The following is a 25,466-nucleotide window of genomic DNA, read 5'->3' as shown; positions in this document are numbered from 1 at the left end:
GCCAACATGTCTGTACCTCCCTGGGACAAAACTCCCAGAGGCAGGGACAGGCTACCATCTTTGCTGTTTTGCAGCCTTCATTGGTGACACCTCCAGGTTCTAGAAAATCCAAAGTGACTAGAGACTAGAGCAGGCCCCAAGCATATGGCAGCAACCCTACAGAAAAGTGGCCAGAATGGTATGTAGGTGCCTATTCCCATATCTCCTCACTGGGCAGGTCCTCCAGGCCTGGGCCTCCAGCCACCCCTCACCAGAGCTATCAAGCCAGTACCAACTCAGCAACTCCCTGGACAGAGCCTCCAGGGGAAACTGACAGCTCTAGGCCACTGCCCCTGCAGTGAATTATGATTGCCAAGGTCACAATTGAGTGACCTTTATGAGAATATTATATGAGAAATTATAAAGAAGATAGTGAGTATAATCTCTTATATCCATTAAATAAATTGTATCCTCTCACTTCTTTACAAAGCAAATAGTTGTATTTAGCCTATTCTTTCCATATGAGAAAAGAAAAGAAAAGCAAAAGACATTTTAAAAGAAAGGACACTAACAATAGTTGCCTTCATATTCTCATTGGTGAGGCTTTGTGGGAGGGAGGCAGAAATTGAGACCAGAGAGAGAAAATATGGATTTCTCAATGTAAGATAGTAGCAAAAATTTTCAGTTCTCCTCCGATAGCTTAAAAGGGTAGATGTTTGTCTCTCTCAACTTGGGGCTTCTGGGCAGCAGAAATGTGAGCTGACTAAAGACATGAAGAAAACAAGAAAAAAGACGAGGAATTCAGGGTAGGTTCCAGCAATGTGGCAGACACCAGGCTATAGGTAACAGACTCCATGGACTGTAGGTGATTCATAAACATTCACAAAATGATTTCTGATATACTATTTAAAGATGTTTTCAGACTGGTGCTAAAATTTCCTGTAATATCTCCAAAGCTTCAGTTAAAGTCTGAAACCCACCCTAGCATTAGGTTAGTGGTGAATTAAGAAATAAAATGAAGACAGCAGTTTTCATGTGCTGGGACAAAGAAGGCTGGAGATAAGCAAAGAACTTAGCAGAAATAAGGCCCAGTCCTACCAGATAAATCACTGGAACAAGTAGAGGGATGCTGGATTTCCTAAAATGTTGGGGGTCATGGGCTTCAACAGTATGGTTGTGAGCAAGGTTTTTAACCATACAGAGCTTCAGCTTGAAAGTGAGTAATAAGGATATTTAATGTATAGGCCTGTGATAAAGGATAAATTAGGTCACACATGCCGGGCATATAACACAGTATTTGTCACATGGTACAGAACAAATACTGACTCTATTATTATAATTATTATTATTTTAAAACCTTTGGATACTAAAGAAATATTGTCCCCAAAAGTTTAGAGTACATGGGAACATACTGATGATGTTTTAAGTTAATAATTAAATTTTAGGAGAACTAAGTCTGCCAATAATTTTTACAGATATAGGAATGTTATGTTTATGGACTTTTATAACTGATCAGCTCTTTAATTACTCTGATAAAAATCAGCTTGATCCTATATAGTTTGCATTTGTCCAGTCTACTTTACGTAAAATGTGGGATTGAACCTACTGTTATTACCCGTCTCTGTGGGACAGGCTGGAAGTTATCATATAAGGGTAGCTAATAAAAAGAAAAAATGAGGTGCATTTTGAGAGTAATCAGCATAGAAGACAAAAAGTGAACTAGGAAGGAGACTGGTTGCATTCAGACCATCCAATAGGACAGCATCCAAGATCTGAAGATTATGAATTATCTTGGCAGGGTGGTTTTGCCCTGGACTTTTTATAGGGAGAAAAAGATAGGTTTGAGGTGGGGAGATTTATAGTTGGGGTTGTTTTACAATCGGGGGAAGCCTCAGTTAGTTGGCTGAATAGGAAATGTTTATTTTTGAATTGTAGCTAGTTTCGAGGAGACAAACCATTCTAATCTCAGCTAATCATTTTTGAAACAAAAAATGGGGAGTTGGATGGTCCGTGTCTGGCCGTGTCAGCACGTCCGGGCAAAAGAGGAAAGGTCTGTGTTTGATGCATCACAGGTAAGCAAGAGAACCATGCGAAATTTTCTGGGAGTTGGGAGAAAGAAGGGGCAGAGAGTCTTATCTAAATCATATGGGAAAGGTAATTCTTTGTGGTAATTCATTTCCAAGAACACAAAATGATGGGGGAATTTCTTAACCATTGCTCTTTTCTGGGAACACAGGCTAAGATAGAGTTCAGCCTTGACACAGAGAATATGGAGACTGAGTTCTGAGTCCTGACTTTGCCACTAACATCCAAGAGAACCACAGCTTCCTCATCACTGAAATTACAAGGAAGGAAAAAAGCAATGATTTAAGTGCATTTCATACTCCAATCTTCTGGAAGTCTCTGGAAGAGGAGAGATGGCAGCAGGATGGGCAGGGAGAGAGGTTTAAGTCACAGAGGGAGGAGGAGACAACAAAGAAAGATTGTGTCACAGAGAGGGGAGGGAAAATCAGCAGGTACATAATAACTCTGGGCAAGATTTGTAGCATAGGAAAGGAGGCACCAGGACCTTGGCTTGGTCTGTGCCACTCTCTTTCACCCCCATCAGAGACGGCTCCCAGCAATGCCGTATATATTTGAGTCTTGATAAAGACTCATTTGAAGACTGCTCTCCTCTCATCTCTCTTCTGCCCATAATCTCCACAGCTGTTCTTGGCAAGGACACTTGGACTAAAGATTGGGACAGCTTACAGCTTGATCAACTTGTCTGCTCCTGGCGAGATCAGTCTGCCATGAAGGGTTTTCTCATCATCGCTCTCTTGAGTGCAGCTGGTGAGAGTTTGAGGCTTTGTTTCTGCCTAGCGTGATACCTAGGATAGTCTATGAAAGATTGGAAAGAGGAGTAGCTGGGCACAACTAAAGAGCTAGGAAGTGGAGGACGTTTAAATAAAACAACTGTTGAAGAAAACAAAAGGAACCACATTAGAGGACATGGGCCTGGAAAAGGGGGGTGAGCTGGGTAAGGGGCTCTGGAAGCCCTAAGCTTTTCTATTTCTTTCATCACCAAAGTCAGGCAGTAAATTTTTGCCCCAATTTATGGCAAAAGTGAATATAAAAAAATTTAAATCAGACCGTACTTTTTTACCCCCATTTATGGCAAAAGTGAATTTAAAAAAAAAATACAAGTAGTCATTATTTTTTTCATCTTTGTAACACACAGCACTGCCAATAAGAGCTTCTGATCAGCATGTAAGTTAGTTTCACAGAATTTTAAGGTAATTTCATCTCAGTAAAGCCATATGTCAATTTTTTTATTGTGTATAACTTAGGGAACATGCATAATTTTCCTTGATTAAAATATAAAAGGTAAATTGAAGATCTTTACATTACATTTGAAAACCTTAGGTTAGGGAAAACTACCCTAGCCAGTTCTGGCCTTTTAACTTCTTTTTCCCTTTCCACCTATGGCCCCTTGATTCTCCAGGAGCTGTTTTGGCTAAAGACTCTAAAGATAATCAGGAGTTGTCATATAATTTTACTATTCCTTACATGGTCTATCTTCAGTCCTTCCCAGAACCCTGCGTGGGGTCTCTCATTCACCCTGACTGGGTATTGACGGCTGCCCATTGCCCCTTACCGTAAGTATCCCTTTCTCTTGCGAGCTGGGAGGAATCTGTTCAAACAAATGTAGATCTGGTGAAGCATCCCAGAAAATTTTTAGTAAAATCAGAAGACACGGAAAAAGAGAGACTCTTGTTCCCAATGGGAAATAGAATACAAATTTGGGCAGTTTAGGAGGAGATCAGTAGGAAGATGTCAGAGGATTCTCTCTCATGGGTAGTAAATAACATTCATTCATCAACAATACTTGTTAAACATTTATTATCTAGCAAGGGCTGTTTAATCACTGATAAAACAGTGAAGGAACAAGAAGAAAATAAATGTTCCCTCATGGAGCTTACATTTTGGTAGAGGGAGTAGCCACCACAAATAAATGGTTAAAAACAAAGTATTTTTTTTTTTAATGGCAAGCTGTAATAGATGGGCATGAAATAAGAAATCTGCTTTAGTTAATGTGGTCATGTCCATCATCTCTGAACAGGTGAGATCCATAGGAAGAGAAGCAGCCAGCCAAATGAATAAATCCTGGGGCATATTCCAGGCCAAGGGAACAATATTCATATACTCCCTGAAGTAGCAAAGATATTAAGGTATTTGACAAGCTGAGAAATCAGCAGGAATTAAGGGTAATGAGCAGGGGGAATGCTCATAGGATGAAGTCAAAGACTTAGGCAGAAGCCATATCATGCAGTGACAGTAAAGGGCAAGGGAGCACGACACAAAATAAAACAATTCCTTGCAAATCTCAGTGTTTCTGTTGTGTGTGAGAATGTGTTGTGTGATCAAGACCTACTCAGTTTCATGAGTATAGAAGGGTCCTTTCAAATTCAGAAATCTTAGCCATCTGGCTGTTCAAGGTAGTTTAGTTTAACACAGACTAACCTCTACTCTGTGGTATATGGGAAATACAAAGGAAATACACAGTTCACATCCTTCCAGAATAAGAATTGAAAAGGCAGGTGTTCTTTCTTACATCCATACTTAACACATGAACTGGATGTGTGGTGCTTCTCTATTAGCTGCTAATTCAGATGATAAAAAATCTTAATAACAAGGGTCCACTGACTGTGTTTTAGGTGCCAGACACCATGTCAGACATTTTACCAATTTATGTCTCTAATACAACAATTCTGTATATTATTGCTATTATTTTATAGACAAAGGAAGGCCATGTCAGTTCTCAGGTTAAGAAATAAAGTTAAAATAATTAAAGAGGGTGGCCTGTAGAATTTCTTGTAATCTGTCATCCTATGACTCTCTTTCTTCTCATCTCTCTGCCCTCTTTCTTCCAAAGTGTTGAAATTCGACTGGGAGTTTCTCAACCTAGCATCACAAATAAGAAACAACAGATACGAAACTATTCATCGATTGTGACCTACCCTGACTTTGATGCAAAATCCTTGAACAATGACCTAATGATGATCAAACTATCAACACCTGCTTCATTCAACCCACATGTGGGGACTATAGCCATAGCCTTGGAACCCATTCCATTTAATGAGTCCTGCTTTATTCCAACCTGGACCTGGAATGAATATAAAAACCGTAAGTGTTGGATGCTGTGTTCTTTATGCTGAGGAGGTTGGAGCTGGGAGAAAATGTAGAGGGATGTCCCTAATGGAAATCGCTGCTATGAGACAATGTTGTCCACCATAGAGGGATTCCTGCCAGGGCCCCAAACCACCATCACTGGAGGTCAAAGATAAAATTCAAAGAGACTGATAAAGGGCAGCCACTCTGACACCAACAAATGGAGCAGACAGTAATTTTTATATCTCTAGAATATTGAAGACAAGAGTCCAGAGAACTGGATTGAAATACAAGTGGGAGAAATAGGAGTCCTCATGCACAAAGACAGTATGAAGGCAGCCTGTGGGAGGGTGACTTACTCGTTGATAGTTGCTGAAAGCCCATCACACAATGGAAGAACAGTGGGGGAAATGAACATAAAATACATATGATACAGCGAAGCAGCAGAGGATGCTTCCTACACCCTCCACAGAGAACCCGTTTATGTGTGGAGAACCCTGAGAGACAAGAGAATGGTTGAGGGAGCACGTGTCCTGTCACCAGAGCTGGTTCCCTGCACAGAGTGCTACTCATACCTACTGCTCCATCCCAGAGTTCTCACTTATGGGTGGAGATTTGGGTGGTTCATAGGGAAATTGATTATTATGACATAATCAGTTGTTATCTCCCTGGTCTGACATGCCTCATGGGAAAAACAGTGGCAGCCCTTGTTGTAAGCACACACCCATCTCCCCTGTGAGCTGAAATTGGGATGAGCAGAAAGATCTGGTCTCAGCAGGAGTCTGTCTAACAAAGAACACTTATGAAGAAAATTACTTTCTAATGCACTTGTTGGTCCTTGTTGGCTGTTACTCCATTATTCTCTCTTTAGGTATTGTTGAGGATGAGGATATCACCACTTGATATCTGAAATGAAATGACAAATCTAAATCTATTGCTTATTACACAAGTCAGAGCAACGCTGACCAGGCACCATCCCACTAAGCAGAGTGGAGTGCTGATTAGCATAAAGGGTTTGTGGGAAGCTTGGAGTTGAGGGATTGGAGGACTTTTAGAGGTATGAATGGGTTCCATCATCTGTTGAGGCCTGGCTACTTCAGGGGGATTGCTGTTGATTGGTTGGTGCTCTGAGACGTGTTTTTCAAAGGACCTCTGATCCTGATCAGCTGATTTTAAGAAGTGAAGGCTGACACTGATTATCTTGCAAAAGCTATGTTCACTCAAGCAAGTTGTCCTGGATCTATTAATCAGGTTTAAATCTTTCTCTGGTGGCTACAGAACAATTCACCTGCTCTGTAAAAGCAAATAAAAGTGGAATTTTAGAAGTCAGTCTTTGGTAAAAAAAAAAAAAAAAAAAAAAAACAGAAATAAAAAGCAGAAACTATTATATTCTCAGTATTTTGCAGATTCATTTTTCTATTTAGAAGCAAGTACTTGGGAATCTAAGTGAACATGTTTTCTGAACAATTACAGCTTGTATGATTTTGAACATGTTTTCTGAACAATTACAGCTTGTATGATTTTTGTCCTTGACTTTATAAGTCTTATTCAAAGTAATTGAATCACAACTTACAGAAGTAATTTATTATATACAATTTGAAAACAAAACAAAACTATTCAGAGGTATATAGGCTCTGCATGTCAAAATCACAGTGATAAACTGTACCTCTATAAGCTTTCCGGTGCAGGGCTTCCAATATTTATTAGAAATTCATTATTTCAAGTAACTTAAGTTACTTTCACCTAGTTTTTTACACATATTTTAATTTAGTTCCCATAAAAACATAAAACTGAACATAATTTCTCTATCTTCTCTGACCTGACACCTTCTGGCCTAATCTGCTTTAGGGCATTTGATTGGATACACTTTATCAGAAAAAATCCTGCTCCTTAAACAACACTGGACTTAGCTTGAGCAATCTCTCATCAGTGTTTTTGTTTCTTTTCTCTTTGCTATTCTCTACCAGAAATTTAAATTACATAATACCTTGGCTAAAGTCCCTGTATCCTGAATTTGACAGTATAATAGCAATTGCTATTATGGAGATGAACAACATGACAACTTCTTAGGGGGAAATATATGTGTATATTTATATCAATACACATACTATAAACACTTATAAATAATCTGTTTAACTCAAAAAGCAGTTTTATATGCATTAAAAATAGTTTCTCCCTTTATAACTAAATGTGAAAAGGATCAAGTAGATGCCCAATAAAGATGTGTGTGTAGGGGGAAAATCTTTGGGACAATGGTTTTGTTACTGTCTCTTTCTCCTTGTGGTCACTAATAACTCACAGATTTTTCAAAATTTTATAAATGATGCATAGTACAGAAAGAACTATGGATTTGATATCTGACAAAGGGGACTTATAAACCTACTTCTCCAACATGGAGACTACTGAACAAGGAATCCTACGGAGAATGGAGTGTCTGCAGCTACCTGCACTGAATATTCTCAGGACTGAATTTATTTACAAAACAGGATCTGGTTACAAGAGCCCTTGTGATAGGAAGAGTCACTCTGGAGTTTGTTTTCTCTTTCCCACAGTTAGTGATCCCGACATCCTGACATGGATCAACCAACATTCTCTTCCATTCCATGACTGTCAGGATAGACTCAAAGAAGAACAGGCAGGAAACATCATTTGTGTGGGACACCCTCTAAGGATCCTATCTAAAAACAAGGTATTTCTCCCTTCTCTCTCTATACAGGAAGATAGCTAGAGTCCCATGGGAGAAGTGGTGATAATGCAGAATCAAAGAGCACTTATCCAAAAGGCCTCCCGAGAGTGAGGAGCAGAGACCTGAAGTCCATCTCCCCTCCCCATTCACCTCTGGGTTTCTAACCATTGCCCTTCTCAACTTTCAGAGCGGGAGAGATTTGGGATAGAACTATTTGTCCTTTGTCTTGCTTGCACTTGGGTTGGGTCAAGCTTGAACCTTAGAGGTAAGACTTATGTGGATGTAAAGAAAGGTCTGCCACCTCTCAAGGAAAATAAGCCCATTCTATTAGATGGTTTTGCTACTGTTATGTGCCACTTTTTGGCATTTACTATTTTTTTTTTCTTTGGAGATATAGTCTCACTCTGTCACCCAGCCTGGAGTGCAGTGGCGTGATCTTGGCTTACTGCAACCTCCGTCTCCCAGGTTCAAGCGATTCTCCTGCCTCAGCCTGCTGAGTAGCTGGGATTACAGGCACGCACCACCACCACGCCCGGCTAATTTTTGTATTTTAGTAGAAACGGGGTTTCACCATTTGGCCAGGATGGTCTTGATCTCCTGACCTTGTGATCCACTCACCTCAGCCTCCTAAAGTACTGGGATTACAGGCATGAGCCACCGCGCCCAGCTGGCATTTACTCTTGTTCCATAAGGACAAGGACACATTGACTTTCTGTTCCTTCTCTCTGTAAGGAAGTTTCGGCTGCCCCAGCCATCTGCAATGGGAGGTTGCATGGAATCTTGTCCTGGGCAGAAGGAAGTGTCACCCTAGGAAGTGAAGGATTCTTCACAGGTGTTCATCACTATGCAAGATGGATCTTGAAAATTATGGATACCCACTGAGGCACCTCTGTTCCCATATCCCCTCAGTACCTCTTCATAATTTCTACATTGGATCTACAACTCTCTTCACCTTTGTTATTTTGGAACAAAATCCAAAGAGGAAACATCTGATTAAAAAATAAAATGAGTAGCTAAGAACCCATGCCATGACTCCTGCTGTCTTTGTCATGTAAACTTTGAGGATAATGAGAAATTTAGCAACCCCTTCACTTTGTGTTTGTTCATTCATTTATCCATTCAAAAACTAACCACTAGCTGTTTAGTAGGCACTGCCTTTGCTAAGGATGCCTGAGTTGCCTGAGTGACTATGACATGACCTTGGCCATCAGTTAGCTAATTATAATACCTTTTGATAACTGCTATAACAGAGATGAGCAGTAAGCTCCACGAAAACATAAAATAAAACATTCTGAGTGGCAGTGTCAGGAGAAATAACACCAGAGAGGCAGACAAATTAAGAGAGGATATCGTAAAACTGAGCACATAGTTTATTAAAAGGGAAAAAAGCATAGGAAGTGTGGTGTAGTCTGGAAAATATATGTAAATAAGCAACCCTTGAGGGCAGAAAATAAATTGTAGAAAAGGAAAAATAATGTGATGAAATATTATTCTATATAGGCAGGCAAAGGTTGAGTGATGAAGGGCCTGACCTCCTCTATAAAGGAACTTAGATTTTAATCTTGAAGGCATTAGAGGGGGTGTCACTGAAGCTTTTACAGTAAACAAAACACTATCTGATTTCTGATTTGAGAGTTACTAAGGAAGTAACATCTGTAAAATTTGGACATACTTACTGTAAGAAGAAAAGGCAAGGGAGATGTCAGGGATAACTCTCCCAAGTTTTTGACTGGGACAACAGGTAAGATGGTGATTCTCAAAGATAATATGAGGATAACAAGTGCATTTGTGTGCAAGGTATCAAGAGCATGGTCCTGCATGAGGAGACAGGTGGCCTCCTATATTGAGATCCTTTAAGGATGTAGAGGTAGTTATTTCCAGCAGGCAGTTGGAGACAGTGATCTGAAACCTAGATGCTGCCTGAGGAGTGACTAACAAATAGGAGTCCTACATTGGTGGGTGGGAGCTGCGGGGTTTGGGAGGGCTCTCTGCTATGGAGAAGAGCTGTGATGGGTGCTCAGCCCTTCTCTCACACTGGCATATGTTGGGGAGATGTGCAGCATCCCATAGCCACTGACCAAGGCATCTAAAAACAGAGACAGAATTAAGGGGATTCTGAGTGACCCACCAAAGTTAGGGGTTTGAGTGACATATGAAAGACCAAAGAGCAACAGGGAGAAAAAGGTCAATAGGACGTAGGGATCTTATGTTAAAAAAGAAAAGATGGGCAGAGGAGGCCAGTGGAGATGGGAACCGAGAACCAAACCATGGGAGAAACCCCCTGTGGGAAGCGCAAAGAGGTTTGAAGTTTCTTCCCTTGAGGGGCACAGTGAATCTAGGGCATCTATAAAGGCTGCAGAGGTGAGTTGGTTTTTGGACCCTGAACCTGGATGCCTGAATTTGTTTTCTCTTCCCCTAAAGCAAAACAAAACAAAACAAAAAAACCCCACATGTGGTGACTCTGGTCTATAATCTCAGCACTTTTGGAGGCTGAGGTGGGAGGATTGTTTGAGACCAGGAGTATAAGACCAGCCTTGGCAACATAGAGAGAGCTTTCTCTCTACATAAACCAGCAATAATAATAATAATAATAAAAACTCCTAACTACATGGGAGGCTGATAGGGGAGGAGGTCGAGGCTGCAATGAGATATTATTGTGCCACTGAATTCCAGCCTGAGTGACAGAGCAAGACCCTGTCTCTAAAACAACAACAACAAAAATCAAAACCAGAGAGCTTAGGTACATCTAAGACCAATAGTTTGTTCTGGCCCATTCACAGAAATTTTCTTTGTTCTCAAATGTAGATACTAAGGCCATTTCATTGACTATATGATTCTTTTTGTCTGTAATCTCTGGCCCCATCCGAACAGCATGTCCTCAGTTTGCCAGTCTTCTCTCACATTTTCCCAAGTTTCCTGTCTCTGACTCACTGCCCAAAGCACCCTTAATGAATCATGTCTATATTTGTGATAGAGTTTTTTTTTTAATTTCAACTTTTATTTTAGATGCAGGGGGACATGTGCAGGTATGTTACATGGGTATATTGTGTTATGCTGAGGTTTGGGGTATGGATGCCATCACCCAGGTAGTGAGCATAGTACCTGGTAGGTAGTTTTTCAACCCATGCCCCTCTGCCTCCCTCCCACTTCTAGTAATCTGCAGTGTCTATTGTTCTCATGTTTATGTCCATGTGTGCTCAATGTTTAGCTCCCACTTATAAGTTAGAACATACAATATTTGGTTTTCTGTTCTTGCGTTAATTTGCTTAGGATTATAGAGCTCAACTAATCACTTCTTGTAACTCTTGAATAACATCTTTAGCATTTATTGGCAATCCTATCTTTTCCAAGTAAATTGTTTGTATAATTCTCCACAGTAGCAATTTCAAACCCTCTCCTCTCTCCTCAAACTTTCAATGCTCACTTTTAGCAGATGACCTCTAGTGTGAGTAGAGAAAAGTTGAAACCAGCAGAAGATACCTCCCTGAAATTGCCACCACCAAAACTGCAAACATACCTGCTTTCCTCCACCTTTTTTCTTTTTCATTCTTCCTGCTATAGTGGAAGCAAGACCTTATTATTTACAGCCTCTATCTCCACCTGTGAAATGGACCCCATCTTGTCTGGCTTCCTCATGGACTTGCTTTATTGATTCTCTCCAATTTTCCCTATCCATTGCCTTCTTCCTGTTATCATTTAAGGAAAATAATGCCTCACTCATCTAAAATACAGAACCCAAGGACATGTTTCTTTGACCTACTCTCTGGTTGCCTCCTCTATCTCCTTTGCAGGCAGTTTTTACTTGACAAATCCTGCAAAGTCTGTTTCATAGGATTCTCCTATCTGCATCTCCTTGCCTGTCTCTTCATTCTCTTTTTTACATTTTGTGTTCTCCTTGGAGCTCTGGTTCATCCACCTGGAGATTTCTTCCCCATCTCTTCATTTGGCTAACTTCTACTCATCCTTCAAGTCTCAAACTTCACTTCCCAAAGGAAGTCTTCTTCTGACCTTATATTAGGGTCCTGTGACATGCTTCTCTACCTCCCTTTTCTTTTGACATTCACGATGATTATTCTTATTACATCTGTCTCCCCTTCATTAAGCATTATGATGTATGAGAGCAAGCTTCTCGTCTCCCTTGCCATGGAATCATCATTATCAAATATGATGTCAGCATCCAGTATGCATTCGTATTAGTTTTCTATTGCTGTGTAAAAACATCACAAATTTAATGGCTTAATAAAAATACACATTAGGAGGAGTTCAAGAAAAAATGGTGGATAGAAGCAGGACCAGCTTGCAGCTCCCACTTGGAGGGACAGAGCAGCATGTGGATACTCACATCATGAGCTTTTTCTCCAAGATCTACTGCAGGAACATATCAGGAAAGCCAAGAGAATCCACAGACCCTTTGAAGGAGGTGGATTGCCACTGCAGGCTCTGTGGGATAGCCAAGGAACTGTGAAGACAAAGGATATAATCTGTTGGGAGCTCTATGGCCTGAGAAACCTGAATACTTATCCAAAGGTGACCCTAGGGAAAGCTTGTATTGTTCCTATAGAATCACAGCTGATGTATACTTAAAAGCACCACCTCCTGGCTGGAGTCCAACCAACACAAAACCAGTTTACTTAACAAAAATGCAACCAAGGACCTTCACAGAGTCCACTTCACTCCCTGCTACCTCCACTGGAGCAGACACTGGTATCCACAGCTGAGAGACCTGAATACAGATCACGTCACAGAACTCTTTGTACCAGCCTGGAGCCTGGCAGCTCCTCTGAGTGGCTAGATCCAGAAGAGAAATAACAATCCGTGCAGTTCAGGTCTCAGGAAGCCCCATCCCTAGAGGAAAGGGGAGAGCACCACATCAAGGGAGCACCCCTGTGGGACAAAAGAATCTGAACAGTAGCCCCTGAGTCCCAGATATTCTCAGTGACATAGTCTACCCAAATGAGAAGGAAACAGAAAAAAATCTGGTAATATGACAAAACAAGGTTCTTTAATACCCCCAAAAGACCACACTAGATCACCAGCAATGGATCCAAACCAAGAAAAAAAATATCTGAATTGCCAGGAAAAGAATTCAGAAGGGCAATTATTAAGCCAATCAAGGAGGCACCAGAGAAAGGTGAAATCCAACTTAAAGAAAGCAAAATGTTATACAGGATATGAAAGGAAAAATCTCCAGATAGCATAAATAAAAAATAATCACAACTTCTGGAAATGAAGGACACACTTAGAGACATGCAAAATGCATTGGAAAGTCTCAGTAATAGAATCAAATGCATAGAAAAAAGAACTTCAGAGCTTGAAGACAAGGCTTTCAAATTAACCCAATCCAACAAAGACAAAGAAAAAATAATTTTTAAAAAATGAACAAAGCCTCCAAAAAGTTTGAGATTATGTTAAATAACCAAACCTAAGAATAATTGGTGTTCCCAAGGAGGAAGAGAAATCTAAAAGTTTGGAAACATATTCGAGGGAATAATTGAGGAAGACTTTCCTGGCCTTGCTAGAGATCTAGACATTCAAAAATAAGAAGCTCAAAGAACACCTGGAAAATTTATCGCAAAAAGATAATTGCCTAGGCACATAGTCATTAGGTTATCTAAAGTCAAAACAAAGGAAATAATCTTAAGAGCCATGAGGCAAAAGCATCATGTGATCTCTAAAGGAAAATTTATCAAATTAACAGCAGTTTTCTCAGCAGAAATCTTACAAGCTAGAAAGGATTGGGGTCCTATCTTTAGCCTCTTAAACAAAACAATTATCAGGTAAGAATTTTGTCTCCAGTGAAACTAAGCTTCATATACGAAGGAAAGATACAGTCTTTCTCAGACAAACAAATGTTAAGAGAATTTGCCACTACCAAGCCAGCACTACAAGAAAACTGCTAAAAGGTGCTCTAAATCTTGAAACAAATCCTTGAAATACACCAAAGTAGAAACTCCTTAAAGCATAAATTTCACAGGACCCAAAAAACAATAACACAATTTAAAAAAACGGTATTCAGGCAATAAATAGTATGATGAATAGAATAGTACCTCACATATCAGTACCAATGTTGACTGTAAATGGCCTAAATGTTCCACTTAAAAGATACAGAATGGCAGAATAGATAAGAACTCGCCAAATTATCTGCTGTCTTCAAAAGACTCACCAAACACATAAGGACTCACATAAACTTAAAGTAAAGGGGTGAAAAAAGATATTCCATGCAAATGGACATCAAAAGTGAGTGGGAATAGCTATTCCTATATTAGACAAAACAAACTTTAAAACAACAGCAGTTAAAAAAGACAAAGTGTGACATTATGTAACAATAAAAGGACTAGTCAAACAGGAAAATATCACAATTCTAAATATATATGCATCTAACACTTCAGCTTCCAAATTTATAAAACAGTTATCACTAGACCTGAGAAATGAGATAGACAGCAACACAATAATAGTGGGGGGACTTCAATACTCCACTGACAGCACTAGACAGATCAAGACAGAAAGTCAACAAAAAAACAAGGGACTTAAATTATACCCAAGAACAAATGGACTTAACAGATATTTACAGAACATTCTACCCAACAACTGCAGAATATATATTCTTTTCATCAGCACATGGAACTTTCTCCAAGATAGACTATATAATAGGTCACAAAACAAATCTCAACAAATTTAAGGAAATCAAAATTATATTAAGTACTCTCTCAGACCACAGTGGAATAAAATTGGAAATCAACTCCAAAAGGAACCCCCCAAATCATGCAAATACATGGAAATTAAATAACCTGCTCCTGAACAATCACTGGATCAACAATGAAATCAAGATGAAAATTTAAAAATTCTTTGAACTAAACAATAATAGTGACCCAACCTATCAAAACATCTGGGATACAGCAAAAGAGGTGCTAAGAGGAAAGTTCATAGAATGAAATGCCTACATCAAAAAGTGTGAAATTGCACAAATAGACAATCTAAGGTTACACCTCAAGGAACTAGAGAAACAAGAACAAACCAAACCCAAACCCAGAAGAAGAAAAGAAATAATCAAGATTAGAGCAAAACTAAATGAAATGGAAATAACAACAAAGGAAAACACAAAACATAAATGAAACAAAATTTAGTTCTTTGAAAAGATAAATAGAATTGATAGACCATTAGTGAGGTTAACCAAGAAAAGAAAAGAGAAGATCCAGATGAGCTCAACTAGAAATGAAATGGGAAACATTACAACCAATACCACAGAAATACAAAAGATCATTCAAGGCTACTATGAACACCTTCACATGCATAAACTAGAAAATCTAGAGGAGAAGGATAAATTCCTGGAAATATACAACCCTCCTAGATTAAACCAGGAAGAAATAGAAACTTTGTACAGACCAATAACAAGCAGCAAGATTGAAATGGTAATTCAAAGGTTGCCAACAAAAAAAAGTCCAGCCCATTCACAGCTGAATTCTATCAGACATTCAAAGAAGAATTGGTACCAATCCGACTGACATTATTCCAAAAGATATTGACACTATTCCAAAGAGGGACTCCTCCCTAAATCATTCTATGAAGGCAGTATCACCCTAATATCAAAACCAGGAAAGGACATAACATAAAAGAAAACTACAGGCCAATATCCCTGATGAATATGGATTCAAAAATCCTCAACAAAATGCTAGCTAACAGAATCCAACAGCATATCAAAAAGATAATCCACCATGATCAAGTGGGTTTCATACTAAGGATGCAGGGATCATTTAACATCTGCAAGTCAACAAATGTGATATACTATATAAAAAGAATTAAAACAAAAATCACATGATTATCTCAATAGATGCAGAAGAAGCATTTGACAAAATTCAACATCTCTTTATGATTAACACCCTCAGCAAAATCGGCAAAATGTGGCATAGAAGTGACATACCCTAAGGTAATAAAAGCCGTCTATAACAAAACCACAGCCAACATCATACTGAATGGGGAAAAGTTGAAAGCATTCCTCCTAAGAACTGGAACAAGACCAGGATGCCCACTTTCATCACTTCTATTGAACGTAGTACTGAAAGTCCTAGCCAGAGCAATCAGACAAGAGAAAGAAATAAATGGAACCCAAATTAGTAATGAGAAAGTCAAACTCTCATTGTTTTCTGATGACATGATCATATACCTAGAAAACCCTAAAGACTCATCTAAAAAGCTCCTAGAACTGGTATATGAATTCAGCAAAGTTTCAGGACACAAAACTAACATACACAAATAAGTAGCACTGCTATGCACCAACAGCAACCAAGCTGAGAATCAAATCAAGAGCTCAGTTCCTTTTACAATAGACGCAAAAAAAAAAAAGGAATATAATTAACCAAGGAGGTGAAATACCTCTACAGAGAAAACTACAAAACACTGCTGAAAGAAATCATAGAAGACACAAACAAATGAAAACACATTCCATGCCCGTGGATGGGTAAAACAAATATTGTGAAAATGATCATACTGCTGAAAGCAATCTACAAACTCAACTCAATTCCCACCAAAATACCACCATCATTCTTCACAGAACTAGAAAAATAATCCTAAAATTCATGTGGAACCAAAAAAAGAGCCCACATAGCCAAAGCAAGACTAAGCAAAGAGAACAAATCTGGAGGTACCACATTACCTGACTTCAAACTATAATATAAGGCCATAGTCACCAAAACAGAATGGTCCTTGTATAAAAATAGGCATTTAGCCCAATGGAACAGAATAGAGAATCCAGAAATAAAGCCAAATATTTATAATCAACTGATCTTCGAAAAGTAAACAAAAACATAAAGTGGGGAAAGGACAGCCGATTCAACAAATGGTGCTGGGATAATTGGTAAGCCACATGTAGAAGAATGAAACTGGTCTAATTTCTCACTCTACACAAAAATCAACTCAAGATAGACCAAAGACTTAAATCTGAGACCTAAAACCATACAATTTCTAGAAGATAACGTAGGAAAAACCCTTCTAGACGTTGGCTTAGACAAAGACTTTATGACCAAGAACCCAAAAGCAAATGCAACAAAAACAAAGATAAATAAATGGTACTTAATTAAATGAAAAAGCTTCTGCACAGCAAAAGAAATAATCTGCAGAGTAAACAGACAACCCTGAGAAAATCTCCACTATCTATATATCTGACAAAAGACTAATATTCAGAATCTACAAGGTACTCAAACACATCAGCAAGAAAAAAACAAACAATCCCATCCAAAAGTGGGCTAAGGACATGAATAGATAATTCTTTAAAAAATACATACAACTGGCCAAAAAACATATGAAAAAAATGCTCAACATCACTAGTGATCAGGAAAATGCAAATCAAAACCACAATGTGATCAGGAAAGTGCAAATCAAAACCACCTTACTCCTGCAAGGATGGCCATAATCAAAAAATCAAAAAATAATAGATGTTGGAATGGATGTGGTGAAAATGGAACACTTTTACACTGTTGGTGGGATTGTAAACTAGTACAACCACTGTGGAAAACAGTGTGGAGATTCTTTAAAGAACTGAAAGTGGTTCTACCATTTGATCAGCAATCCCCCTCCTTGGTATCTATCCAGAGGAAAAGAAGTCATTACAGGAAAAAGGTTCTCGCACACACATATGTCTCCATAGCTTTGCCTTTCCCAGAATGTCATATAATTGGAATTATATGGTATATAATCTTTTCAGACTAGCTCTTTTCACTTAGCAATATGCATATAAGTTTACTCCATGTCTTTTCATGGCTTGAGAGTTAGGTTTTTTAAATCATAAAATCTCTGAATAACATTTCATTATATGGATGAATCACACTTTGTTTATCCATTTATCTATTGAAGGACATGTTGGTTGCTTCCAAGATTTGGCAACTTTGAACAAAGCTGCTATAAACATTTATGTGTAGGATTTTTGTGAACACAAGTTTTCAAATCTTTTGGTGTATCAAGAAGTGTAATTGCTGTATCATATAGTAAGGTTATGTTGAACTTAATAAGAAACTTCCAAGCTATTTTCTAAAGTGACTGTACCGTCTTGCACTCTTATCGGCGATAAATTCTCACCAGCATCAGTTCTTGATGCTTCATATCCTCACTAGCATCTGTTGTTGTCAGTGTTTGGATTTTGGCCCTTCCGCAGGGTATGTAGTGGTATCCCATTGTTGTTGTGATTCCCTAATGACATATTATGTTAAGAATTTTTTCATATGCCATTTACCATCTGTATATATTCTCTGGTGTTATCTTCCCCATCACTGCAAAATATATCTGTTTGAAGGCCTAAACCTCAGTGCAACTGTATTGAAGACAGGGCCTAAAAGGAAGCAATTAAGGCTAAATTAGGTTAGAAGGGTGGGGCCCTGATCCAACAGGATTTATGTCCTCATAAAAAAAGTCATCAGAGAGCTTTCTTTCCCTCTTTATCTCTGTACGCACAGAGGAAAGGCCATGTGAGGACACAGTAAGAAGGTGATCATCCACAAGCCAGGGAGAGAGGCCTCACCAGAAACTGAATTTGACAACACCTTGATCACGGACTTCTGACCTTCAGAACTATAAGAAAGTAAGTGTCTGTCGTGTAAGACACCTAGACTGTGGTTTTCTTTATGGTAGTCCAAGCAGACTAAAACATTTGGTAAGGATCTTTGGCCCACTTTTAGGTTGTGTTGTTTGTTTCCTTAATGTCGAATTTTAATATTTCCTTATACATGAATTATTTAGCAGATATGTGTTTTGCAAATATTTTTATCTAGTCTGTGGCATATCTCAATTTTTAGCCCTGAATACTTTGTTTCATAACCATCAACTTAAGTATCATACCCACTAGTCTGTAAGCTCTTGGAAGGTAGGGAAGAAGTCCTTCAATTGAGGCAACCCCAAAAGCAAGCACAGATCCCAGCACAAGTTAGATACACAAGATAAATAATTAGCAGGTTGGTTCACAGAATAAATGGATAAACAGCGACATGAAGGAAAAGGTTAATGTATTTCAAAGAGGAGTTTAATGTCAGGCAGAGGAAGCAATGTCAGCTCCAGAGGGCTACATTATGTCCACTGGAGAAAAATAGCATCACATAGTGGGGGATAGCATCACACAGACAGGAGGGGCAGCAGCCCACACATAGTTTAGAGGGGAACCTGCCTGCCAAGGCTGGCAAAAAGGAGACCAGACAGGAGGCAGCTGTAGAGACGTCATGAACTTCAACTTATCTTAGCTTTGGTACTTTCTTCCCTGAAGACAGAGGGCAGAACTCTGAGTTCCAGAACCATTTTCAGCTGTATTGGGGACCAGTCACTTGACTCTATTCTTGTCTCTCTGACAGATGACACTACACCCTCCTCTGAGTAATGGACACCATTTCTAAAACTGAATCCTGCTACTAAAATAATTCAGATGATATATTTTTCCAATTCTACAATCTTGCTTTGTTTTATTTAGTCGTTTTCTCTGTCTCTTCCCAGTTTTCCAGAGACTGGAGCTAAACTGGGCTTTCAACATCATCATGAAGTTTATCCTCCTCTGGGCTCTCTTGAATCTGACTGGTGAGTGTGTGCATATTTGTCTCTTTACTCACCAAAGAGAAATCCTGGGAAAAGCATGAAAGATGGGTAACAGCGAGAGGCGTCATTCCAGAATTCAAGTGTAGGATGGTTCTCTGTCCCTCCCCACTGCCCCATTCCCATCAAGTTTCCTCCTGTGATAGTGCCTGCCTGCCTGCCTGCCGCAGGGGGATTGCTTGTGTGCTTTTTGGGGAGGCATGGACATTGTCACTCAAATGCCAGACCCACTCCTAAGACCTGACTCTGGACCCGTCTGCAACAGGATTGATGTTCTGCACCACAGAGGGCACAGCAGAACATTGAAGAATCAGATATCTCCTGGCACAGTTCCAGTTACTCAGGCATAAACCCGGGTTTATTAATAAATCCTCTCTTTCTCTCATATCCCACATTTGATCTCTTAGAAAAATGTTGGCTTTATCTTCTAAATGTATCCTAAATCCAATCACATCTCACCAACTCCACTGCCTACAATGATCTAAGCCACCACCTTTTGCCTGGATTAGCAAATTATTCTCCTAACAGACCCCTCTACCTCTATACTTCTACACTCTACAGGTTCTCCATGAGGAGACTGTCATCACTTCTTTGCACAAATCCTTAAGTGGTTCCATTTGTACTCAGGAAACAAGGCCAAGTTCTTACAATGGTCTACAAAACCCTCCATTCATCTTTGAGCCCCTTTCCTCCTCTGCTCCCCTTCATTCACTCTGGGTCAGCAGCCATGGCCTCTGTGATGTAATTGACACAAGCCTCAGGAACCATGCTACAGCTGTTTCCTCTGCCTGGAGTCCCTTCACCCAGATATTTGACTAGCAACTTCCCCCGTTTTCATGTTATTGTTCAACATTGCCCATGAAGTTCTACTCTGATGACTGGTTTAACATTACCTGAGACTGGATGTAGTGGCTCACGCCTATAATCCCAGCACTTTGGGAAGCTGAGGTGGGAGGATCACTTGAGCCCAAGAGTTTGAGACCAACCTGGGCAACATAGCAAGACTCCATCTCTATAAAAAAAATCCAAAAATTTAAAAATTAGCCAGATGTGGTGGCACACACCTGTAGTCCAAGCTACTCAGGAGGGTTGCTTGAGCCCGGTAGGTTGAGGCTGCAGTGAGCCTGATCTTGCCACTGCACTCCAATCTGGGCAACAGAGTGAGATCCTGTCTCAAACAAACAATAAACAAATACTGCCTGATACCCCTCCTTCTCCCCCAGCACACAATTGGTAATACCTCTCTCTTTCCCTGTCCTACTTTTATTTCCATAGCACTAATCACCATTTAACATCATATATAGTTTACTTGTGTTTTTCCATAGCACTAATCACTATTTAACATCCTACATAGTTTATTTGTGTGTTGTGTTTATTATTACTTAATATCTTCATTAATTGTAATATATGAGAGCAAGAATATCTACTTTGTTCACTATATAGCCCAAGTCCCTAAAACAGAGCTTGACATATACTAGGTGCTCAATGTATATTTGTTAAAACAATGAATTATTTTTCCCCTCCTCAGACTGTTAGCATTTGGTCTGTTCTTTTCATGATACTTATATAATTCTGTCTTGAGTTGTTTTTGGGAGAAAGAGATAAGACTTATTAAAGCATTCTAAAATTGGTAAAAATAGTAAAAAAAAAATGTGTTGATTTAGCATAGAACCCACTAAATTGTGGGAGGTATTTAAGAAAGTTGAACATTTAATTTGAAAGATTTTATTGACAATGAAAAAGCCAAACACTTTTTATTTTTCAAAAGAGATATGTTTCTACCATTTATCATTTTCTTCATGTTTTAGAACAAAGTAAGTCATTTTACAGATAAAGTTGCTGGAGAAAAGGGTAGGGGAACTTGGAGCCTATTAAGTGACTTTCCTGAAGTTTTTCTGGTGATGACTGAGAAATCTTGGAATTTCTTGTCTATGCTTCTCTTTCCAGTTGCTTTGGCCTTTAATCCGGATTACACAGTCAGCTCCACTCCCCCCTACTTGGTCTACTTGAAATCTGACTACTTGCCCTGCGCTGGAGTCCTGATCCACCCGCTTTGGGTGATCACAGCTGCACACTGCAATTTACCGTGAGTGATAAGCCTTCAAAGGCACTCCATTCTTCGGGTTCTCAGGTTGGGCACAGACTCTCACCCCTGTCTGAGACCATCTCCCAATTAAATGGGATTAGAAAGGCCTTTGGGAGACATAGGAGGGTACAGAAAAAGGTCTGTGGGGAGGGATAATAGAAGCTCATAAGGATGGAGAAACCATCTCTGTTAAGTCCTCTCATAAACGTCTATATTGTTCCAGAAAGCTTCGGGTGATATTGGGGGTTACAATCCCAGCAGACTCTAATGAAAAGCATCTGCAAGTGATTGGCTATGAGAAGATGATTCATCATCCACACTTTTCAATCACTTCTATTGATCATGACATCATGCTAATCAAGCTGAAAACAGAGGCTGAACTCAATGACTATGTGAAACTAGCCAACCTGCCCTACCAAACTATCTCTGAAAATACCATGTGCTCTGTCTCTACCTGGAGCTACAACGTGTGTGATATCTGTGAGTTCAAGACAATATTCTTCTCTCAGAATTAGACATGCTTCTACACCTTCGCGACCCTTGGCTTCTTCAATTCTGCCTAGTGAAGCTTTCTTCTAACCTCTTTCTCCCCATTCCTTTTCTCTGTACCTCACTGAAGGAGTGCTTCAAGGTTTTTGGGGTTTTTTTTTATTCACCCACTGTATCTTTCTATCATTTTCTCTTTCATATATGATAGAAGTGGTTTTAGTGGAAAGAAAACATTTGTATTCTAATCCTAATTTTCTGTGTGACAGCAGGTCATTTTACCTTGGAGCCTCAATTTCCTTAACTCTAAAATAAAGCAGATTACTATGTTGTATATTTTCAAACCATTTCAGGCAATAAAGCAACTTGAAGCCTTGAAAAGTCATGAAATAAATATCAGTGTATTAAATGTAAGATAAATACATAGTATTTTACTAAATGAGATAGAACTTCCTTATGAAAGATTGTAATAAAGATACAGAGTTAAAGTTTTAAAAAAAACTTCTGAAATAAACATTTTAAACTGGTAACATTCTAAGCATTCACTCATTTCTTCAGAAAACTGACAAAGGGCTACCGTTACTTTTATCAATGGAAGTTTTCTATACATAATTTGAAACTCCTGAACTAGTCTATCTAAGATTTGTTCTATGCCTCATATTTCATAGTCCATAAAACACCCACAACTTAAGGCAGCTTTCTGTTTTCTAAGTTGCATCTCCATCTGCCCATTACCCCATCTCCAAGTTTTTATGCATACCTTAATTAACTGTCTATAGTTGCTAATTATGAGAGTTGAGAGTAGTGGTGAAGGGGAGCTGATTACCTATTAGCAAAATAGAACAATGACATAATCCTTTATGAAGAATTATTAATGCAACTTTACTCGTAAGTTTGAGTATGTATAATATACATCATACACTAGATACCATAGTATGAAAAGGAGATTTATTTGAAATAAACCTGTCAGATTACTTTCATCTATCCATCACTACTTTTTTTTTATAGAGATCAACGGGAAGATACACACTTATTCTATCATTGTTGCCATGATTCAAGCCTTTTAAAACTAATCCTTAGTAAATACCTTCAGATTTAGAGCACATTTTCTTGAATATATCAAGAAGTAGAAATTATTTGTCCTCTGAGAGTCAATTTGATTTTTGGAAAGAGCCAAATGTCCTTCTGTGAGTAGTATGTTTGATTCATCTGGGTTATGGCATAAGGGTCAAAACTAGATATGACTTCAAAAAAAATGCATCTTATTTTGATCTGGGTCATCAAGCAGTTAAGTAAGCGTTTCCTACAGAAGTATTCCCAAAAGAAATGTTTAGCCATGAAATTATTGCTTGGAAAATAAAGTGAAGGATCTCATACATTTTCTTTTCAAGAATTAATACATTATTTTCAAATAAAAACATTAAACATACTCTTCCATTATTAAAAAAACTGAAATCTTAAAATACAGTACTTCTTCCCAAAGAAACGTCTGTGGAAAGAACACGTGCCACATGTGTTCATACTACTTTGTTGTTTTTCTCATTTTGTTTCAGATTGGACAAATTTTGTTATAAGTGTGCACAATTCACAGTATTTGTGGACTATTGATACAAAGAAAAAAACTTTAATTAGGAACCAGGAAACCCAGTTTTAAATCCTAGCTTCACCATTTACTAGCTTTATATGTTTAAGAAAACTGCTTTTTCAGTGACTTTTTTGTGCAGATACTCGGTTTTGTTTTCACCTGACAATTGAGAAAATAGGCCAGATATCTGTAAATTCATTCAAACTCTAAAAATTACATCTCAAAGGAAACCCTTTGAATGTTTAAATTTCCAGAAAAGTTTTTTTTTTTTTTTTTTTTTTTGAGATGGAGTCTCACTCTTGTCACCCAGGCTGGAGTGCAATGGCGCAGTCTCGGCTCACAGCAACCTCCACCTCTTGAGTTCAAGCGATTCTCCTGCCTCCCAAGTAGCTGGCATTACAGGTGCTCATCACCATGCCCAGCTAATTTTTCTATTTTTAGTAGAGACAGGGTTTCACCATGTTGGCCAAGCTGGTCTCGAACTCCTGACCTCAGGTGATCTGCCCGTCCTGGCCTCCCAAAGTGCTGGGATTACAGGTGTGAGCTACTGTGCCCAGCCAAATTTCCAGAAAAGTTTAAAACAAAGTGTTTCATTTCATTGCTGGAGTGTCTCACATGTACATATAACTCCCAAGAATTTGATCACTTTTATAAGGTCACAGACATTTGCGTCATAAGAAATTGTTAATCTGATCATCTCCTGTACCCTCGTTGTCCTAACTGCCACAGTTCTGACTTCTCTGAATGTTTGATCTCTTTTAATTTCTGATGGTAGAAGAAGAAAAGTTTTTTAAAAGAAGGTTTAACACCTAACAAAACTCCTAAGGAAGTTTGACTTCTGTCTTTTCTTTAGACAAGGAGCCCGATTCACTGCAAACTGTGAACATCTCTGTAATCTCCAAGCCTCAGTGTCGCGATGCCTATAAAACCTACAACATCAAGGAAAATATGCTGTGTGTGGGCATCGTGCCAGGAAGGAGGCAGCCCTGCAAGGTAAAATACTCTCCATCCTTTAATTTTCCCATTTTCTTCCTTCTGTCTTGCCAGAAAGATAACCTGCTTTTTTGTTGTTGTTATTATTGTTTTCGTGGCAGGAAGTTTCTGCTGCCCCGGCAATCTGCAATGGGATGCTTCAAGGAATCCTGTCTTTTGCGGATGGATGTGTTTTGAGAGCCGATGTTGGCATCTATGCCAAAATTTTTTACTATATACCCTGGATTGAAAATGTAATCCAAAATAACTGAGCTCCTGCGGCAGTTGTGGACCATATGACACAGCTTGTCCCCATCGTTCACCTTTAGAATTAAATATAAATTAACTCCTCACATTGCCCCATGCATACCTGTCTCAATTCTGCTAAATAGAGTGGGTGGTTGAGCAGTTTTACTTGTACATATCTTCACTGTGATTATTCATAACAACCCTTCTTGCCTTCTAGATAAGGATGGAAAACCCAAAATTCCTTAGATAATTGAAGTTTATGAAGTGGGAATTATGTTCTCTCTAATGAATTGGTAACTGACATAAAATAAAGGCCACTCCACAGCCATTTGGGGTACAAAACCCTTTACTACATGCACCAAATTAGACAATGTGTGATTTTGGCACATTACTATGCTGATTGAAAAAAGGAAGTCTAATAAAGAGTGATCTGAATAGAAGGGCAAAGGTGAGAGGGGAAGGGAGGGCAAAGGTGAGAGGGAGGTGTTACACTTAGCTTCTCCTTGCCCATACAACTCTCAGTGCCATCGATGGATTCTGGTCATTCATGTTGCAGGATTCTGAGTGTTTACTGGAGACATGAGGAGTTAGTATAAAAGTTAACTGAGGTTTATGGCACAGCAGATAAACGGGAAATCAATGACAGATTTTCCTAGTACATACTTGCGTTTTATATAAAGCTAGTTGCCCAGGAGCTCCACTTTCTCACT

General features: G+C 39.0%; 2 protein-coding genes across 5 annotated transcripts; both read left to right on the top strand.

Annotated features, from left to right (window-relative positions):
* Positions 1-2,432: 2,432 nt before the first annotated feature.
* LOC100456023 (serine protease 58-like) lies at positions 2,433-8,840 on the top strand. Of its 2 annotated transcripts, none has more exons than XM_009243321.3 (5): positions 2,433-2,811; positions 3,464-3,617; positions 4,895-5,145; positions 7,683-7,819; positions 8,549-8,840. In XM_009243321.3, the coding sequence occupies exons 1-5, from the start codon at positions 2,772-2,774 to the stop codon at positions 8,696-8,698; spliced, it is 732 nt and encodes a 243-aa protein (XP_009241596.2). In that variant the 5' UTR covers positions 2,433-2,771; the 3' UTR covers positions 8,699-8,840. The 2 variants fall into 2 exon arrangements, with proteins under 2 accessions (XP_009241596.2, XP_054415898.1); XM_054559923.1 differs by having other exon boundaries at positions 2,515-2,811; positions 8,553-8,840.
* Positions 8,841-18,241: 9,401 nt separating this feature from the next.
* On the top strand, positions 18,242-24,860 carry PRSS58 (serine protease 58). 3 transcript variants are annotated; one of them, XM_054559922.1, is made up of 6 exons: positions 18,242-18,383; positions 19,283-19,363; positions 21,326-21,464; positions 21,688-21,944; positions 24,389-24,528; positions 24,630-24,860. In XM_054559922.1, the coding sequence occupies exons 2-6, from the start codon at positions 19,324-19,326 to the stop codon at positions 24,777-24,779; spliced, it is 726 nt and encodes a 241-aa protein (XP_054415897.1). In that variant the 5' UTR covers positions 18,242-18,383; positions 19,283-19,323; the 3' UTR covers positions 24,780-24,860. The 3 variants fall into 3 exon arrangements, with proteins under 3 accessions (XP_054415897.1, XP_054415896.1, XP_002818602.1); XM_054559921.1 differs by lacking the exon at positions 18,242-18,383 and adding an exon at positions 18,895-19,165; XM_002818556.5 differs by lacking the exon at positions 18,242-18,383 and adding an exon at positions 18,927-19,040.
* The last annotated feature ends 606 nt before the right edge of the window (positions 24,861-25,466 follow it).

The sequence above is a fragment of the Pongo abelii genome, chromosome 6 (assembly GCF_028885655.2).
Source record: "Pongo abelii isolate AG06213 chromosome 6, NHGRI_mPonAbe1-v2.0_pri, whole genome shotgun sequence".
Taxonomy (NCBI): Eukaryota; Metazoa; Chordata; class Mammalia; order Primates; family Hominidae; genus Pongo; species Pongo abelii.
Note: the sequence above shows the minus strand (reverse complement) of the source record. Positions and strands in the feature narration are given on the sequence as shown.

Bases quoted from the DNA above. Each gene is read 5' to 3' on its own strand.
- LOC100456023 (XM_009243321.3), top strand. From the start codon at position 2,772: ATGAAGGGTTTTCTCATCATCGCTCTCTTGAGTGCAGCTG. The intron at 3,618-4,894 runs GTAAGTATCCCT...TTTCTTCCAAAG, and splicing joins GCTGCCCATTGCCCCTTACC to TGTTGAAATTCGACTGGGAG. The intron at 5,146-7,682 runs GTAAGTGTTGGA...TCTTTCCCACAG, and splicing joins CTGGAATGAATATAAAAACC to TTAGTGATCCCGACATCCTG.
- PRSS58 (XM_054559921.1), top strand. From the start codon at position 19,144: ATGACACTACACCCTCCTCTGA. The intron at 19,364-21,325 runs GTGAGTGTGTGC...TTCTCTTTCCAG, and splicing joins GGCTCTCTTGAATCTGACTG to TTGCTTTGGCCTTTAATCCG. The intron at 21,465-21,687 runs GTGAGTGATAAG...ATATTGTTCCAG, and splicing joins GCTGCACACTGCAATTTACC to AAAGCTTCGGGTGATATTGG.